Source organism: Rattus norvegicus, chromosome 5 (genome assembly GCF_021556685.1).
Source record: "Rattus norvegicus strain SHRSP/BbbUtx chromosome 5, alternate assembly SHRSP_T2T, whole genome shotgun sequence".
NCBI lineage: Eukaryota > Metazoa > Chordata > Mammalia > Rodentia > Muridae > Rattus > Rattus norvegicus.
The window spans coordinates 11,346,779-11,366,586 of record NC_141538.1 but is presented as its reverse complement, the minus strand read 5'-3'; the positions used below and the strand labels follow the sequence as shown (position 1 = coordinate 11,366,586).

The following is a 19,808-nucleotide window of genomic DNA, read 5'->3' as shown; positions in this document are numbered from 1 at the left end:
CCCCCACCTGGGCTCTTAGGGAATCGATCACAGGTACGATGTCATCAGTGGTTATCAGCTCTCCAAGAAGAAAGGTGCAGCAGAAATGAAAACTGACAGCTAGCCACTTAGAGAGGGGCTAGGATAAACACTCTGAAATATGAGGCTCCTCTCCGGGCAGTGCCCAGTCGCCCAGCGTGTAGGGCAGTAGGAAAAGGAAGGCACTAGGAATTCCAGCTATGCACTCTCTTTAGGACCCCACAGCTCAGTGGCTTGGTCCACTTCTGCCATCTACTCGTCACGTTAAATAAATATTCAGAAATATTCTTAAGGTTCCTATTATGGCTAGACAGTTGTGCTTGCAGAGGACCAGAATTTTATTCCCAGCATCTACAGCAAACTGCCTGTAACTCCGTCTCCAGGGGACACAAGGCCCTCTTCTGAGTTCTTCTTTTTGTAAATGATTTATTTATGTATGTGAGTTCAATGCAGCTGTCTTCAGACACACCAAAAGAGGGCATCAGATCTCATTACAGATGGTTATGAGTCACCATGTGGTCTCTGGGAATTGAACTCAGGACCTCTAGAAGAGCAGTCAGAGCTCTTTTTTTTTCTTTTTTTTTTTCTTTTTTTCGGAGCTGGGGACTGAACCCAGGGCCTTGCGCTTGCTAGGCAAGCGCTCTACCACTGAGCTAAATCCCCAACCCCGCAGTCAGTGCTCTTAACCACTGAGCCATCTCTCCAGCTCCCTCTTCTGAGTTCTTGGGCACATCACCTGCATACACATACTCCTTCACACATACACATAAGTTAAAATGACGAAAGTAAACTTTACAAGCATCAGATAAGGAAGTAGAGGCCAGAGGTTAAGGAGTTCAAGGCTATCCTTAGCTCTGCAGTGATTTGATGACTGGCCACTTGACATCCCATCGCGATAAACTAAAATCAAAACAGAGGCCTGTGAGAGCTGCTCGGCAGGTAAAGATATTTGCTGTCACCTGAATCAACTCCTGGGGCACAATAGGTAGAGGGACAGGACTGACCCATGTGCTGTAGTCTGATTTCCACGCTGGGCTGTGGTACACATGTATCTGAACACATGCGTACCTAAGTAAATAAATAAAATTGTTAAAAGCTACCAAAGCCAAAACTTTTTAAAAATGGGCAGAGTGGCCGGGCGCGGTGGCGCACGCCTGTAGTCCCAGCTACTCGGGAGGCTGAGACAGGAGGATCGCTTGAGTCCAGGAGTTCTGGGCTGTAGTACGCTATGCCGATCGGGTGTCCGCACTAAGTTCGGCATCAATATGGTGACCTCCCGGGAGCGGGGGACCACCAGGTTGCCTAAGGAGCGGTGAACCGGCCCAGGTCGGAAACGGAGCAGGTCAAAAATGGGCAGAGTGGTGCAGGGCCATTTAGTGAGTCTCTCTCTCTCTCTCTCTTTCTCTCTCTCTCTCTCTCTCTCTCTCTCTCTCTCTCTCTCTCTCTCTCAGAAAGAGCGGGGGTGGGGGTGGGGACCTACTTCTACAGTCTAGAGTCGATGGTCCTGTGACTTGCCCTTTGTTCTTATTGTTGGGTTGTTTGCTTGATGTGCACGCGCACACGCGCGTGTGTCTTTGATCTTGAGAGAGTTTCAACATACTATTGGCTGGCCTGGAACTAAGCAGGTAGCCCAGTGCTTGGGCAACCACTCCCTTCCCTCAGGTCTCCTTGTTTGTTTTTGGAGACTGGGTCTTTACACAGTCTATCGGACTATCTGACTCCCTAGGTAGTCCAGGCCTCCTTGAAATCATAGAGACCCACCTGCTTCCACCTCCCAAGTGCTGGGATTAAAGGTGTGCAGCACCACACCCTGCCCTTCTACTATTTTTATTTAAGTGGTTTGGTTTCATTAAAGCCTTCCCTATAGCAGCTTTTATTTTTGCACCGATCTGACGGTAACGCCATCCCCCTCCCTTCTGCTACATTTACTGATTGGTCTCCAGTCTCATAGAAACAGTATAGCCAGAAACACAGAGATAGGCAAGCCTATGAAAATAAAGCTGTTGAGTCTTCCCTTGGAGAAGGGAAGGGAGGGTCGGGAGGGTCACAAGACAAGTCTAGCCCTTCACCACTCCCCGCCTCCAGCCCTTCACTCCCCCTGCTCCAGTCTGATGAAACTATCTTCTGGCCTATGAAGTGCCTACATATACATGGCATATATACACAGAGAACTTTTCTTGAGTAAAAAAAAAAAAAAAGCTGTAATTTTTTTTCAGTTTTGTAATCTCATTTTCTTTTTTTTTTTCTTTTTTTTTTTTTTTTTGGTTCTTTTTTTCGGAGCTGGGGACCGAACCCAGGGCCTTGCGCTTCCTAGGTAAGCGCTCTACCATTGAGCTAAATCCCCAGCCCCGTAATCTCATTTTCTTGACCCCAGGTTACTAACTCATCTTTACTAGATAACAGACCCACCAGAAAAATCTCCCTGGTTAAAAGTATTTATTTTAAGCTAGGTGACGGTGGCATGTACCTTTAATCCTAGTACTCAGGAGGCAGAGCCAGGTGAGTCTCTGTGAGTTCGAAGCCAGCCTGATCTACATAGTAAGTTCCAGAACAGCCAGGGCTGTTAAAAAGAGAAACCCTGTCTCAAAAAGGAACGACACTAACAATGGACATTACTTATCTTGGGTGCCATTCTTTTCTTGTTCTGAGATCGGCTTTCAAGGGTCCCAGGCTAGCCTCCAACTCATGCAGCCAAGGATGACTCTGAGCTCCTGATCCTCCTGCCTCTACCTCCTAAGTGCTGGGATTACAGGCCTGTATCTCCTAACCAAAGTCTGGGTCCTTTTATCTTATGATTCTCAAGTTTTCGCCGCCCACAGGGTTTGACGAGGTTTGGGGGCTTCCATGCTGAGATTGTAGAGCACCTCCAGGCCAGCTTCACAGGGCACCTTCACTACCAAGCCCCTTCCTTTGGGAATTTAAAACTTGACAAATGAGCAGCTGCTTTTATTTCTTTGTGGACACGGATTCCCAGGTTGCTACCTATTATTAGAAAGCCAGTGACGGCTCAGCACTGGCCGCCCTTACAGGACTCAGGTTCGATTCCCAGCACGCCTGTGGCAGCTCACATAGCTCCAGTCCCAGGGGACGCCCTTCTTACTACATCCAATGCCAAGAGACATTTTGGAGATAGGACTGCAATAGCTGACACTTTCCTATGCTCAAGGGTCCTGTTCTGGATTGGCCTTCAGGCTTGTGGGCAGCGAAGAAAGGGGTCAGATCTAAGTTGTCATTGGCATGCAGGCTGCCCAGGGACATTCAGTCCAGCAAGCAGGGAGAGTTGCTATTTTAAAGAATTAACTCCTCCTCCAGCACCACGTCTGCCCGCATGCTGCCAAGCTTCCTGCTATGGTGATAATGGACTGACACTGAAGTCAGCCCAAATTCAGCCCTAGCCTTGTAAGAGTTGCCTTAGTCATGGCGTCTCTTCCCAGCAGGGGAAACCTTCACAGTCCCCAGTCTCCCACAGCAAAGCAACTGTGTGGTCTGTAAGCAGACATACTCTAGTCTGATGCTTTCCTCCCATGAGTAGCTTTGGAAACAAAGCCACCTGGGTCCTGAACTTCACCCTCTGCTTTACTGTAAGACCTGGGCAGATTCAGAGCAATGGTTCTCAGACTTAACGCTGAGAGCTCTCTGGTTCGCAAGAACACACATTTCTATTTCTGTATTTAAAGACCGTGCATTTATACACGTTTCCAGGTGACCCTGATGATCTAGGTTTTTGAAAATCATTCATGCGTACCATCAGTAACACTCATATAATTGTTTTTATTTTGCTTTCAACATGCTTAAGGGAATATTTATCAAAGAGAATCCAGCATACATATGCTAATTCTTCTAATACTTGGTGACATAATTACTGTACCATATAGATGAAGACCTTAAACCCCAGACATCAAACTACTTGGCCCATGCTCCACACTCAGGAGTTGGTGAATGGATACGAGTTTGTTCATCTCTAACATCTATATTATTAAGCCACTGGGACTGTATCAGCTCACAGTTGGGATTCCAGTGCACTTTTTAAATTCTGTTTCCGATGAGCTGCCTTGGTGGTCTTTTCTTAGTCTTCTCATTGTTTTTTTTTTTTTCAAAGATTTATTTTTATTTATTTTACATATGTGAGTACACTGTCGCTGTCTTCAGACACACCAGAAGAGGGCATCAGATCCTGTTACAGATGGTTGCGAGCCACCATGTGGTTGCTGGGATTTGAACTCAGGACCTCTGGAAGAGCAGTCAGTGCTCTTAACCGCTGAGCCATCTCTCCAGCCCCTAGTCTTCTCATTGTTATCAGCAGATTCAGCTCACTATTGGAGCGAGAGAGTGAAGTCTAACTCCGGAAGAAGTAAACTAAGGATTTCAGCAATCAGCTCAAGAAACTATGTCCGTCAAACTGACATGTGTAGGCCAAAATTCCCCAAAGGAACCAAATGGAAAGAAACAGCTCTTAAAGTAGCCAGTTAGTGCGAGGTGCATTAGAATAGAATGTACTTGGCATGCATGCACAGTGACAATTAGAAACAACAATAAACTTCTTTCTGTTTTCTGCTATTCAAGATCAAATAACAAAACACCTCATTTGATTAATCCAGTGAATGGGAAAAAAAAAGAAGAAGAACAACATTGAGTTGTCTTACTGTTTGAACTTAAAATAACATTTAAATATTAAGAGAATGTTTTAGGCAATGTATTTGGAGCTAGGAGCCAAGGAAGGCTGCTTAATTACACGAGGCCAGGACCTTACCAAAAGACCATTGTTCTGAGTTAATTAACATGAATTAAAACTGTCCTAAAACAACAGGGCGCATTCCCATTAGGGTCAATTACTCAGCCCTAGTCAAGGCAGCAAGGAATTCCCCAGAGGAAAATCTGTCATGGCTGTTCACCTGTGAGACATATATTGCTCGCACAGGGGGCCGCACTATAGCTGGGAGCCCTCTGCAGACATCTGCTCCATATTGAATTTGCTGCCCTGATGGATATGCGTTATGGGTAGAGGTGAAGCGAGTGCCTAGGCCGTCAATAGATCCCTGAGCAGGGCTAGGACACATCCCTCCTGGTTAGGGTTGTCCAGGGAGCACTTCCACCTGGATTACGAATATTAATGTGAGTTTGTGGTTGCAATGAACAAATGGGTGGTTGATAGGGTAAGGTTCCTCTCAAAGCAGGTCCAGCAATGGTCTGGTGGTCTGTTAAAAGAGTCTGGCCTTTGAAGGAGCAGGCTTGGCTTTAACTCTGAGACAAGTGGCTTCCTACCATTTTCTTCAGGTCTCATCTGTAGTGGGCAGATGCAGTGATAGTGTTTGAAATGGCTAAGACTCAATCTGAGTGGTCTGTGATCACCGACATGGGACAGGTTCATCTACACAATAGCCATGTAGACCAGACACCCACAGCAGCCTTGAGACACCTTGCCCATTTTCTTTTCTTTCTTTCTTTTTAAAACAAAACAAACAAACAAAAAACAACCAGGCTGGAGAGATGGTTCAGTGGTTAAGAGCACTGACTGCTCTTCCAGAGGCCCTGAGTTCAATTCCCAGCAACCACATGGTGGCTCACAACCATCTGTAATGAGATACGATGCCCTCTTCTGGTGTGTCTGAAGACAGCTACAGTGTACTGATACATAATAAATAAATAAATAAATAAAATTTTAAAAAAAGAAAAACAAACCCGGTCTTACTCTGTAGTCCAGGATGGCCCTGTAGTCAAGGTGATTCTCCTGCCTCAGTTTCCTGAGTGCCAGAACTCCTGTGGGAGTTCCCACACCTGGCTGATACGTCCCAGCTGGTGGCTATTCTCCCTTTGTTCTTCCCAGGAGACCCAATTACAAAGAGTAGGGGGAAACATACGTTGTTTGTTGTATTTCATAAAAAAGAAAAGAGCCAAGATTATGTGGGTTGATGTCTATGTGCGGGTGAGGGCGGGCACAGGATAAGGCAAGGCCTGTGATTGGGCAGCAAAAAAGAAAGGCGGGCTAAGAATTTTGGAGATGGGACGAGAGAGAGGGAAGATGGAGGGAGAGGACAACCCAGATCTGTGTGGCTTCGAATAGCCACAGGTAGCTCTGAATATCTTATAAGGGATGGGTAATTACAGGACAATTTGTCTTATCTAGGTAGGAAGTTTATATCAACACCAATTGGTTTATCGTGTGGACATTTTGTGGGGCAAAAATTTACTGACATAAATCTGATCGGTAAATTACAAGCCTCAAGAGTTTTGATTTTACTGGGTTACTGGTAATTGTGACAGCAAACTGTGAGATGGGTGGTGGCCATTGCATGGGGTGGCGTGGCAGGGACACATCATGGGAACTTAGAGAGGTGGGCAGTCACTGCTGGGGCTAGCCATGGAGGCAGGGAGACTGCTGGTGCCAGAGGGTAGTGGGCCCTAGCATGGGATGGTGCTTCCTTTTTAAATTTTTCCTGCTACAAAGATATGTTTGGGAGAGCCAGGTATGGTGATGTGGAAGGGGGAGTCCATCCCCCTGAGGTACCAAGTGGGATAGTTTATTTAGGACATGGAGAGAAGAATTGAGGGGGTAGTAGAGACCGAGAAAGTCAGAGAGAGAGAGAGAGAGAGAGAGAGAGAGAGAGAGAGAGAGACAGAGAGAGAGAGAGAGAGACAGAGACAGAGACAGAGACAGAGAGACAGAGAGAGCAGGTCAGGGACAGATGATGGAGAGAGAGAGGGGAAGGGAGCAGCCCCTTTTACAGTGAGTCAGGCACACCTGGCTGTTGCACGGTAACTGTGGGGTGGAGCCTAGAAGAAATGATGCTAATACAGTTATTTAAAAAAAGAAGTAAAATATTTAAAAGGGAAGGGAAGAGCCAGGCCGCCGTGGAGCCAGGCAGCCATGGCTCACACCTTCAATCCCAGCAGAGGGACAGGAGAGTGGATCTCTTGTGAGTTCTCTGCCAGCCTGGTCTATAGTTTCAGGACAGCCAGGGCTACCCAGAGAAGCCATGTCTTGAAAAACCAAAATAAATAAGTAAATAGAAAAGATTAAAAAGGAAAGAAAAAAGGAATTGGCTTTTAAACCAGAGTATCGTGAATGTTTATTTTCAGCCTTTCTTCGTTTGGATATAATTTTTCTTTCCCAATTGGTGAAAGTTTGTGCCCTGGAAATGATTTTGTCTGGTACTACATGTATTAGCAGGCATTTTCATTGCTCAGTGAGGAGAGAGATGAGCCCAAATCAAGAAGGGCATTACTACACAGAAGACTTAGCTACAACATTCCAAATCTCTAGGTAGGGGGAATTACTTGGGTGTGGCAACTTAATCCTATAATTCAAGGTAAGGTCAGCACCAGCTATTTGACAAATTTAAAACCAGCTTAAGGGGACGGGGAGGGAAAGGCCAAAACAATACCACCAAAACCAAAACCAAAAAAAAAAAAAAAAAAAAAAAAAAGTAGGAGCTGCGAGATGGTTCAGCTGTTAGTCTTGGTTGCACTTGCAGAGGACCTGGGTCTAATTCCCAGTACCCACATGGCAGCTCACAGCCATCCACAAATACAGTTCCAGAGGACCTGATGTCTGCCTTTGGCCTCCCATATGCACCAGGCATGCAGCACATAGACACGGGGCAAAACACTCATGCACATAAAATAAAATTAGATCTGTAAATGAAGTCGCTGCTCTGAAAAGAACAGTCACTGGATACAGACATTGTATGACTGGGTGTTCAAGGCAGACAGGAGAGGAGGAACCTTTCTTCATTATCACAGGATCCAGAACTTTATTCCCAGCCCTGGTCTGAGTGGATGCTGTGAGTTTTGGTGTTTCTGATCAATGACTCCATTCTCCACATTCTTACTGAACGCTTCAACTGTGTCCACATGACAGAGACAGACCAGGAATTAGAGTCAGAGTTCCTGGTTTTGAACTGGCTTTGCTCTCAAAGAGCTAGCAGGTTTTGTGAAGCTTCACATGGGCATAGAAAGCCTCTTGATCCAGGAAGCCTTTCCCACAAATATTGCAGGAGCTCCGGCCATCCTCCTTGTGTGAGCGCCGGACGTGGCTGTCATGGGCAGCGTGGGATGCGAAAGCTTTACCACAGTGTTTGCACTTGAAGGGCTTCTCCCCAGAGTGCTGTCTAATGTGTGTCCGGAGTATGCTGGAGGCGGTGAACTTCTGCAGAGGACAGAGAGCAGAAAAAGTCACTTCCATGGGCTGCGCAACTCAACAAAGGGGTTAATTTTCATTGTGATGGACACACCGGCTTTTATTGTTTTGATTGAGAAACAGAGAGAGAGAGAGAGAGAGAGAGAGAGAGAGAGAGAGAGAGAGAGAGAGAGAGAGATTTCGATTTAAGTCTATACAGAACATTTGTGGTCAACAGCAGTGATCTTAATAGAAAGGGCAGGTTTAATGGCTCAGCAGGTGGTAAAGGAGCCCAGTGACTTAAATGACTTATGTTCCTTCAGTTTGATCCCTGAGACACACATGTTGGAAGGGAGGAGCTAGATCCTGAAAGCTGTGCTCTGATCTCCCATGTGTCATGTATCATGGAACCTGCCTCTCCTCTCCTCCACCATATATCCAACAGTAAATTTAAAATATATTTTATTAAAATATAACATGAATATATTTATATTTATAACATATTATAAATTTATACAGTAGTATCTATTCATAATAGATACTATTATATAAATATATTAAAAATATATTAAACACACACACACAGTGGTATAACCTTAGACAGTGTGACCCAAAAGAATACAATGTGTGATCTGAAGAAAGCAACACAGAAACAATCAATTCTCTTTTTGGAGGCTGATAAGGGCAAAACATGTAGCCCAGGTTGGCCAGAGCTCACGGGCAACCCTCTGTCTCCCTAGTGCTGGGACTACAGGCTCGAGCAGCTATGCCACACTCTAGACAGGAAGCTGTGAGTGATCGCTGGACAAACGCATTGCTGAGGAAGAGGCTGATGTTACTTAGTATCCCTGCACATGTCTGTTTCTAATTGGCTTCCTTCCCTTTGTTTTGCTTTCAGTCTGTTTGCTGGTCTCAGAGGCAAGCCTTGTACACCCGAACCTCTTACCTCTACCTCTTGCGTGCCAGGGTTACCGGCATGTGCCTGACTAGGCAGGATGCTTTTTGTCTTCTCTCTCGGGGAAATTTTGAAGTCTCTCTAAGATCCGCTCTTCTCTCTCTCTCTCTCTCTTTTTTTTTTTTTTTTTTTTTTTGGGTTCTTTTTTTCGGAGCTGGGGACCGAACCCAGGGCCTTGCGCTTCCTAGGCAAGCGCTCTACCACTGAGCTAAATCCCCAACCCCCGCTCTTCTCTCTTTATGGCATTATTTTAGGAAGTGAAGATGCCAAGGGAGAGAAATGAGCCTAGAGAACCATTCATTCTCCGATGGGACTGTGTGGTACACACGCTCTGTGCCTGTGCTGCCCACCTTGTACCTGTGGTTTAGGGCACATCAAGTTTGACTAGTGAAACCAGGAAACATATTTTCTATTTACCCCTTTGGGGGTGGTGGGATAGGGTGGGGTCATGCTGTATAGCCTAGGCTGGCCTTGAACTCATAATTTTCCCACCTCCACCTGAGATTGCAGCTAGGCTCCACTGTGCCTGGGTCTTTTCACTCCTGTGCTCTCAAACAGCCAATATGAAGTGACTACAAACTGGGTAGCATTGCAGGTCACCAAACTAAAATGAGAGATGCCTTAGAGTATTCCTCAAACATGGTCGGATGATTGCCTTCTTCAGCAAAGCCTTAATTTCTCTCTACTGCTATTGATGTTCTACAGTGCTTGAGTCAGAGGCTACCCTCACAAATGGTCCTTTAGAATGATTCTTAGCAGCGGGAGGAGCTAACACTCCAGTGGTTACAATTGTCAGACACCGTGTGGAAGGAAGTCTTATAAAGACTGTCTGATAGAACCCAACAACCACAACTTCCCCACATTTTACCAAAAGCTAATGACTTGTTCAAGGTCACACAGTCAGCTTAGCATCAAAGCTGGGACTGAATGAATTCTCCTTTTAAAAAAGTAGTTTCTTGGGCTGGAGAGATGGTTAAGAGCACTGACTGCCCTTCCAGAGGTCCTGAGTTTGAATCCCAGCAACCACATGGTGGCTCACAACCATCTGTAATGAGATCTGACACCCTCTTCTGGTGTGTCTGAAGACAGCTGCAGTGTACTCGCATGCAATAAATCTCTTAAAAAAAAGAAAAAGTCGTTTCTTTCTTTCTTTCCTTTTCTTTTTTTAAAGTGCATTGGCTGGTTGGTAATTAACAAGTTACCCAAGATGAATTAGTTACCCAAGCATGAAGTCAGGCTCCATGCTTCTAGTTAGAGATGGCTGGCACTGAAGGAGGCCTCACTTACCTTCGTGCAGTACACACACTGGTACGGCCTGTCTCCAGAGTGGACTCTCATGTGCTTGTTCAGGCTGGAAGACTGTGAGAAGCTTTTCCCACACGTTGAACACTAAGGAGGTAAAAAGCAGAGTTGAGAGGTTGGGGTTGGGGATTTAGCTCAGTGGTTAGAGCGCTTGCCTAGGAAGTGCAAGGCCCTGGGTTCGGTCCCCAACTCCGAAAAAAAGAACCAAAAAAAAAAAAAAAAAAAAAAGCAGAGTTGAAATTTCATCTTCCCACAAAACTCTGTCTCAATGTCATATGTATTTTCCTGTGGGTGAGAAAAGTTTTTGAAAACATCCATAATTTGTTTGCCTGTTTAGAGAAAGGATCTATGTAGCCCTGGCTGTCCTGGAACTCTCTTAATGTAGACCAGGTATACACGTCTCAAACTCACAGATATCTGCCTGCCTCTCACTCCCATGTCCACATCTGGCTAAAATTTTATCATTATTATGAGTGTGTGTTTAGGCATGTGAACCTGGCTCAGGTGTGAAGATCATCAGAGAAACACTTAGGAATCTGTTGACAACTCAGGTTGTCAACCTTTCTGGGCAAGGATTTTAACCTAAGAGCCATACTGACTCTTCATTCTGGGCCTATCTGTCGATCAACAAGCCACTGGCTGAGTGTGCCAAGGCTTGCCTGAGACTGCATAGCAAAGCCAGCCTAGAAGCTGCCTCTGGCCTTCCTAAGCAGAGAGATGACAGAGCTCCCACACTCAGCAGGATGGCGTTGTCAAATGTGTACCCAACATCCTTTGGTGTTAGTCCACCACTGTCGCTCAGTGGCTGGCACTTGTTCCACATCCGTTCACACTGTGTTCAACCACTAGCAACCAAACTGAAACCAGCCCCAGACACCCAAAGTTCTGTATGTCTGTTTCTCTTGAGTTTTCTTCTTGTGAAATATTGACTTTAAAAACAAAAAACCTCATGAACTCAGACATATGAGATTCGCTCATTTATTTTATGTATATGAATTCTGTAGCTGTCTTCAGACACACCAGAAAACAGCATCAGATCCCATTACAGATGGTTGTGAGCCACCATGTGGTTGCTGGGAATGGAACTCAGGACCTCTGGGAGAGCAGTCAGTGCTCTTAACCACTGAGCCATCTCTCCAACCCCTTGGGTAGAGATTTAAAACCCAGAGTTAAGCAGTGCTTTTGTTACTATGAAGGACAAAATAAATGACTATGTGAACTAAAGAGAAGGGACCCAAGCACCTTTCTACAGCTGGGTAGGTGGTAAAATAGATGAGAACGCACGAGGACATGTATTCAAATCTCTACCAGCCTTCTACAAAGCCAAGCATGGCCAACCACGACTCTGGCTCCAGGGCTCCGAGAGGGAGAGACAAGAGGATTGCTGGGGTTTGCGAACTGCCAGCCTCAGTGAAAGACTTTTTCTGAAACTGTGGCAGAAAGTGATAAAGACGACTCCAAACAGGTACACACAGACATGCACAACAACAAAACCAAACCACACACACACACACACACACACACACACACTCAACCACCACATAAATTAAGAAACAACAAACAAACAAATAAGCAACAAGCAACCAAGAATTCAGGGCCTGGAGAGCTGACTGGAGACGAGCTGGTCCAGCTGAGGACCTCGGTTTGGTTCCAGCAACCAGGCAGTGGCTCACAACTGTCATTTGCAAATCAAGTTCCAGGGGACCCGATGTCTTCTCCTGGTCTCTGTAAGCAGCTGAATGTACAAGATGTACATTCATGCAAGCAAAACACACCAAAATAAAAATAAATATATCCTTTACCAAAAAAACCCAAAAACAACAACAACAACAAAAAAAACCCACCAGATTTTAAAAACATTAAAAAAAACAAAAGAGAAAAAAGTATGGCCCAGTTGCGGAACACAGTCCAATTTAGAAATACTAAAATGTGAACTATAAATCTTAGCATTAGCATAAGATGCTGTACACTCTATCAGTATAAGATACACTACATAATGTAATACATAATACATAATAAGATACTGTTACAAGGGGCTGGTATTATACTATTAGGAGTCAACCTCATAGAGGCAAAAACATGGAACCCCATCCTGTCTTCAAAGGACAAACTTGGTTTTGCCCTTTGGACAAAGCTCAGCAGGGCAATGGGTATCTGGGCTGGCAGAGATGGCTCCCTGGAATCAATGCTGTCTCTTATCCTTAGAAAGTCTGTGAGGGGGGGTTAGGGATTTAGCTCAGTGGTAGAGCGCTTGCCTAGCAAGCGCAAGGCCCTGAGTTCGGTCCCCAGCTCCGAAAAAAAGAAAAAAAAAAAAAAAAAAAAAAGAAAGTCTGTGAGGAAGTCTTCCATTCTTTGGACCATTTCAATGCTTCCTCTGCACCTGACTGGGTGTGGAACGAAGTACAGTTACCTAATCCCTCTCCAGCTGCCAGTAAAACCCTCTGCTGTGTTCTAGTCTTCACCCTTCCTAGCTCAGGAGCCCACCCCTCTGTTCCCCCTGTGTCCCCCGTCTTCCTGGGGGCAGATCTTGGCATACGCTCACGTCCACACACGTGCCTCTTCCACTACCACAGCAAGGCAAGCATCAATCCTCCAGTCAGTCCCACGAGCCCCTCTCAGTGTTCAGGACAGGGGAATGTGAAAACAGAGTAGAAAGAAGGACTTCAAACCACCAACTGCTCACCAGGTAGGGCCGGTGCCTCTCGTGTACGTGAAGGATGTGGATCCGGAGTCGGTCACGCTTTTCAAAGGATCTTTGGCAGAGAGAGCATGGAAACTTCCTATCCCCCTTGTCCACACAGGGAGTGTACTTGAGGTGCTTATCTCTGTAGTATCTGTAGGTGAACACCTTCCCACAGCGTTCGCATCTGTAGCCTTCCGCAGACTCTGTCAAACGCAGGGGTGTAAGCACTGGAGGGTGTGCTGACCCCTGGGCTTCCTCCCCACCGCCTCACACAGAATTCGAATTAGCCATAAGCAGACACACACCTTAGCTGGGTGTGGTGGAACATACCTGGGAACCTGGGCAGAAAAATCAGGAGTGCAAGGCCATCTTTGGCTCCACAGGGGTTTGAGGTCAGCCTGGACTACGCACACAATCGGACACTGAACGTATCGTGCCTTCCTTAATTCAAGGACATTGATTCTAACACTGAGTCTTAATCATAGGTTGTCAGAAGGCAAGCGCAGAAGTGCAAGTCTGTCCCCCCCCCACCCTCCCACCCATGGACAAGGGAGGAAGGGGAGAGAAATTGGAGACAAAGAGGCATCAGCTCCAGGTGTCTGTGCTGAGTGATCCTCTACTGAAAAGGCAGAGGCAGGACGATCGGGTTTTCAGGTCAGATGAGGTATAGCAAAACTATGGTTCAAAAAGAAACTCAGACCCCAAGTCCACAAGACGTGCGACTGTATTGAGGACAGGTGAGAGGATGTCCCCCAAAGCTCCACTTGAGATGTCCCTGGATACTAGCACCAGAGACCACATTGTGTGCCCTCAGAGGAGAGGAACCAGGAGTGAGCCGAAGGAAGAATCTGCAGAAAAGGCTGGGCAGTGGTGCCATAGCACAGACCCCTCGTCTACTTGACGAATGTCATTGTTACACTGTAACCTTTCCTTTTCTGCTTATCACCATGATCTCATGTAAATGTCACAATACAGAACTATAACTTTAATAAAAGTCCGGTTTCAGGGTGGTGGTGGCACACGCTTTTAATCCTAGCACTCAGGAGACAGAGGCAGTCGAATCTCTGAGTTCAAGGTCAGCCTGGTCTACAGAGCAAGTTCCAGGATAGCCAGGGCTTCAAAAAGAAAGAAACCCTGTCTCAAAAAGCAAAAAACAAACCAAAAATCAAAATACCTTCAGAAACCCCTGAAGCTAAGCAGACCCACTAGGCCCTCCCTGCTAGAGCAAGCAACTGAAGCTCGAGTCCTTCTCAGAGGGTGGCAGGCAGCAAAGAGCACCGAGGGCAGCCCTGGAAGAGGCAGGAAGCAGGTGAGCTGCCTGGAAGAGTTTTAGAACAACCGAGGCACCTGGAAAGGGCCCTCTCCAACCTGCTGAGCTGCCTGCAGTCTGTGCAGTGAGCTCCAGGTTTCCAGGTTTCCATGAGCATCACCCATGCAGGGGTCTTAGTGATGCAGCTGTCTGAGTCATTTCTGTTTCAGGCACACCTTGTCCGTTCAAATAACACAACACCCCCGCCCCCAAGTGGTGAGGTTTTTGTCTTGTTTTGTTTGAGGCAGTCTCACTCACAGTGTAACTCTGACTACACTGTAACTTGATACTCTGTAGCCCAGGCAGGCCTCAAACTCAGAGGTCTGCCCACCTCTGCCTCCCAAGGGCTGGGATTAACAGTGTGTACAAACCCGCCCAGTTTAGAGGCTGGAAGCCTGTGTAGCTCAGTGGTAGAGTACTTGAATAGGAAGCAGGAAGCCTAAGCCTGAGAAAAACAGCTTTAACCGGATGCCGTGCTCCACATACTGTTTATGCATACTGTTCCTAAGACAGAAGCTGAGCAACGCTGTTTCTTAAGTGATTCTCATCAATATTTTCTATTCTAATTTCTTTTTTTTTCTTTAATGCTGGCTTCAATCACTAAATTGATTTTCCACTCCACTAAGTTCTGCAGCCCACCATTTGAGAAAGCTGCCCTGAACAGGAGTGACTCAAACTGGCTTGCCCACAGGCTAGTGGCCTGCGTTCTGTGCTTCACTTTTACACTTTTATTCCCAAGAACGGGGGTGGGGTGGGGGGAGATAGATGACTTAGAAAAAGATGCTGCAGGAAAGATGGCAATGACCTGCCTCTCACACTCCTGGGAATGTCAGGTAGGAGCCTTTAGGGAGCCAAGTTAGTGTTCTAGTAGGTTCTCACTGGGCAGGCGGGCAGGGGAGACACTCACCCTCACAGGGCTCAGATAGCTGTTTGCCTTCTTGCTCAGTGACCTGGAGGCTCATGGGAATGTCCAGAAACTTCTCGTAGCAATTTCCATACCACACAAGCAGCTCCTGGTTCTGGTGGATGTCTTTACAGCTCTCGTAAAATATCTGGTCCTGGTGCTGCACTGCGGCCAGGTTCTGCTCCTCGGGGAATCGAGCACAGTTGACATAGGACATCCAATTCCCGGAACCTTTGCCATCGATAAAATGGCTCAGGTGACCATCTTCAAAAATCTAAATAAAATGAGACAGGAAGTTTGTGTGTGTGTGTGTGTGTGTGTGTGTGTGTGTGTGTGTGTGCTTATTTTGTTTTGGACAGGATCTTGCCATGTATAGAGGCTGATCTCAAACTTGTGCCTCTGCCTCAGCTTCCTGAGTTCAAGAACTATCGAGAACACTGCCACCCCCTGACTCCTCCAATAGGCACGAGCTCTTGATTTATATTTATTTCTTTTTGCCTGATCTATAAAATTTAAAATCTATGCCCAAATTCCTACTATAGAACACATTTCTATAAATCAAACTTCCATATCAGAAGTAGCATATCAACTTTTGATGGCCTTGAACTTTGAATCTACCTGCTGCCACATGCACGGCCACCTCAGTGGTGCAATGTGTGCCACCATACAGGGTTATGTAGTGCTGGGATCGAATCCAGCATTTCAGCCATGCCAGGCAAGCATTTTCTCTGGTTTCTCCATAGATTATGTAACACCATACTTTAAAAATGAATTTATGCCCCTGTCACCGTCCTGATGACGCTGGAAGCTGCTGTCCAACTCACAAGTACAGCAGCTTCAGTCTCTCAGGTAGCATAAACTGTTTACTTCAGGGCTCCCTCATTGCCAAGATTACACATTATCTTCCTAACCTATATTCCTAGAAGGTCAGGGTTAGGGCGTTTAGATTTTCAGTTCTCGGGTATTCCTGACAAATGGCTCCTGAGAAGGATGCTTCTCTCAGTAGACTGCCTCAGACAGTCACTAACTCGGAGAGCTTTATTTGTTTTGTTAATGCTTGGTTAATTTTACAAGAGAGTAATATGAAAGTCTAAACTTTATCTCTCTTTCCTGTAGCATGCTTTTAGCACTTTACCATATGTAAAAACACGTGGTTTTGTCTGTAAATATAACATGGGGTGGTAATTCTTTCCATGTTTGTTCTGTACAGATTAAAGTTACTTTACCCACTACAAAGTGAATTTTATGGAGAGTGAGGTCCTGCTGGAGTGAACATCCCTTGTCTTCTCAATAAAGCCCTTCAAGGGTTGCCTCCCCCAACCTCAGGTCATCCTCCCAAATTTCAGCACCTCCCCCCACCAGAAACACACTTACTTCCCACATCCGAGAATTGTCCCTGTGTGTCTTCACTTCGCTGGCATTGACCACTTTACCTTGAAAGGGTCCAAATCTCACTCCTTTGGCAATGAAGTTACTACAGAACACACCAAAGTGTGGGGCATCACCAAAAGCTGTCTGCATGAGGCAGAGACCTAGGTGAACCCGAGGCGGGAGAGGAAAGGAGAATGAGCCCAGGCAGGGATTCAAAAGTAGTTCTGGGAAATAAACCCACGCAAGAAGTGCAGCCTACCTTCCGGAAGCTGAAGGGAGTCTTTGTCCAGAGTTTTGCGAAGATGACTTGACCCTAGAAAAAGACAGCCTTAAATTATTCTAATTAAAAACAAATAGGAGGACTACGACAACAACAAGGATGACAGCTGCCTTCCTGAGGGGGTTGCCTCAGTTCCTAGCAAGGGCTTTAGATTTGACCGGTATAGTCTATCCTTTACTGTTTGGATCGCTCCTTGACACAGCCTTTTGGTACACTGTTGCTCATTTGAGACTCAGAACTCCCTTTGGACAAGGTTTGTTGAGAAATGAACTCCATTTTGCAAACTTGAGAATCAGACAATGCTTTTCTGAGGTAAAGAGCTGCCAGGTGTGAATTTCTGGAGACCATCATGTACATCCCCAAAGCCACTGGGTGAACCCACTATGCTCTTAGTCCTCGGAACTCACCAAAAGCAGTCTCAGGAATTACACAGTTTAGGCAAGGAGGACCCTGAGAAGCCAACCAAGAGCAGGTTTAGATGGATATTCACCACAACATACATCCACGTTTTAATTTCACGTGGCCCGGACCTGTTCCACCCAACCCATACCCAGGATGTAGATTTCCTTACCAGAACTCTCTGTGGGGACCAGGATGCCTGAAATTGCGTGCTGTAGGCCAGATGGGTGCTCCGGACTAGCGATGGCTCCATACAGAACGAAGCGCAGTTCCTCCTCTGTGAAGCTGAAGCCGCGAAAAGACAGCTTCCCGTCTTGGTTCAAGGTTTGGGGGACAGATATTGAGTGGGAAGTCTTAATTCCATCAGGTAGTAGAGCAAGTACCGGGGACGGCAGAAGTAAATTTTCAGCTCCCCACAACTGGCCTCTGTTGATTTGGCCGCCGACTGGGACCGAATTTTCGCTGCTGGAACCGCCGTTCTCATGCTTAGTGCTGTCTAGAAATTGTGGTACCTCAGGAGTGAATTGAGGAATCGAATACCATGGTGACAACTTGTACCAGGGCAGATTGTAGAGCGGCTCGCTCTGCACAGCCAGACTCGGGTTCAACAAGGGAGGAGTCATCCGAAAAGCATTAAGCTGGGCCATTGCCTGGGACTCAAACACTGCAGCCGTCAGTTTCCAAGGCTGAAAATCCTCCTCGGTGGTGGCGAGGTTCCCGAAGTGGCTGTAGCCTGGGACAGGCGCATAGTAGGTAGTCAGGTGCTGGGGGCTACTCTGGGGCAGGTAGTTCACCCTGTCCTGGGACTGGGTCTCGCGAGAAGGCGATAAGGCCATCTCAAGATGAATTTTACCGATCTGTGGGAAACCGAGGTCGCTGAGTGAGGGGTCTTAGGTGGTCTTAACTACTCCCCTTCCCCCCAATCAAAGTCAACGAACAAACTTCCCAATTCGATCCCGCAAATTATCTAACTCGAAAAAAAAAAATAACACAAAACGTACAAATCCCCACACCAAACCAAATCAAAATAAAACAAAAAGTCAAACATCTCAAACCTCTAACGAAAATCTGTCTCGGTGTCGCCCGACTGGAAGGTGCTGGCTCAGGTCGCCTTCTCTTTTGCTCCCCAAACCACCTTGACTAAGAAGGCCGGTTTCCAATACCTGCTGTTCACACCAACCCCAGCCCCACCCCAACCCCTCAACCCGGCTCCCGCAAACGTGGAACAGTTCCGCCTCCCTTTTAATACCAGTCCTACAAACTTCCCCCGCCCGCGCCCGGGTCTCTAAGAGCGTCTTCAGCCAAGCTACTAGGGCACGACCGACCGTGCACCGGTTCGGCGCAGGCAGCGGCTCCGGTTCTTGGGTCCTCAGCAGGGATAGATGTGTGCGCTCTGGGTGCGACAGTGCAGAAGGGGTTCTGAGCTGACTCGGTACCCCAAGGAGTTTAGCGAAACGCTAGCAGGTCCGGCGGTCCCGACAGCACCGAGGGCAGCGGTACGCATCGTCCCTCTAGATACCCACGTCCAGTGCCCCTTCCCACCACATCTCCAGTCTCTCGGCACCCTAGCCACCTCAATCTAGGCCTCCTCTGGAGACCCAGCGATGACAAGTCCTAGGCCAGGCAGCAGAGACATGGGCTTGGTCGCCGAGCCTCCTTCAGCCACGGTGGCCCAGAAATGCTTCTTCCTCAGTAGCCATACAGCAAGTTCACCAAGGCTGAGGAGTGAAGACCCAAAGGGACTGAGAATCTTACGGTTTCGGATCAATGTGTCCAATAAGGAAACCAACTAGGGTCGTGACTCAGAAGTTAAAGAACATAGGGTCAGTAGGAGAGGTCAGCTACCACACAGACCTCTTCTCCCCCTGAACCCTGAACAGGGCAGGCTAAAACTCCTAGGATATGCGACTCCGGAGGTGGAAAGCCAAAATTCAATTACGAAGTTAAAAAAAACAACAACTAAAAAACAAAGAAAAAAAAAAACAATCAAACAACTGCAAAACGAACTTTGAAAGCCAGTGCAGAGCACGGTCCCCGCCTGCTGGAAGCCTGCAGCCCTCGGAGTAGGTCTCTCCAGCAGGCCAAAGACCTACCTCCCGCCACGGTTAGGGCGGCACCCGCTGGGTCTCAGGACCCTAGACTTCCGAAAACCCCCGAGGGCTTTGCCGACTTTTAAGAGGGAGTGAGCAGACCCGGCCTCAGGGTACTTGGAGAGGGAGGCAGTAGAAGAGATCGGGCGGGTGAAGGTCCCCTGATAGTCTTCTCCCCGCCCACCACAGCCATTGGTGAGTGCTTAATTCCTCCCTAGGTCCCCAGAGATCACCTAGTTAACCCAACAGTTCCTAGACCGTTCCGGAATCCTGTGACTTGTGACTGCCCCATCTTGCACAGGCAGGGGTTGTTGCTGTTTTCGACGTCAGGACGCCACAAGTGTGGCAAATGTTGCCCAGTGTCCAACATTCTGTGTGCAA

The 19,808-nt window shown here is 46.9% G+C and overlaps 1 protein-coding gene and 1 non-coding gene across 2 annotated transcripts; one reads left to right on the top strand and one right to left on the bottom strand.

Moving 5' to 3' along the window:
* Positions 1–1,151: 1,151 nt before the first annotated feature.
* LOC148005623 (signal recognition particle RNA) lies at positions 1,152–1,443 on the top strand. The gene has a single exon (XR_015621526.1).
* A 5,617-nt stretch (positions 1,444–7,060) lies between these two features.
* On the bottom strand, positions 7,061–19,566 carry Prdm14 (PR/SET domain 14). The gene is given in 8 exon segments (NM_001427157.2): positions 7,061–8,164; positions 10,377–10,478; positions 13,075–13,277; positions 15,291–15,561; positions 16,662–16,819; positions 16,918–16,971; positions 17,510–18,194; positions 19,431–19,566. Coding segments are annotated over 7 exon segments (1,680 nt in total). The 5' UTR covers positions 18,174–18,194; positions 19,431–19,566; the 3' UTR covers positions 7,061–7,936.
* Positions 19,567–19,808: the final 242 nt, after the last annotated feature.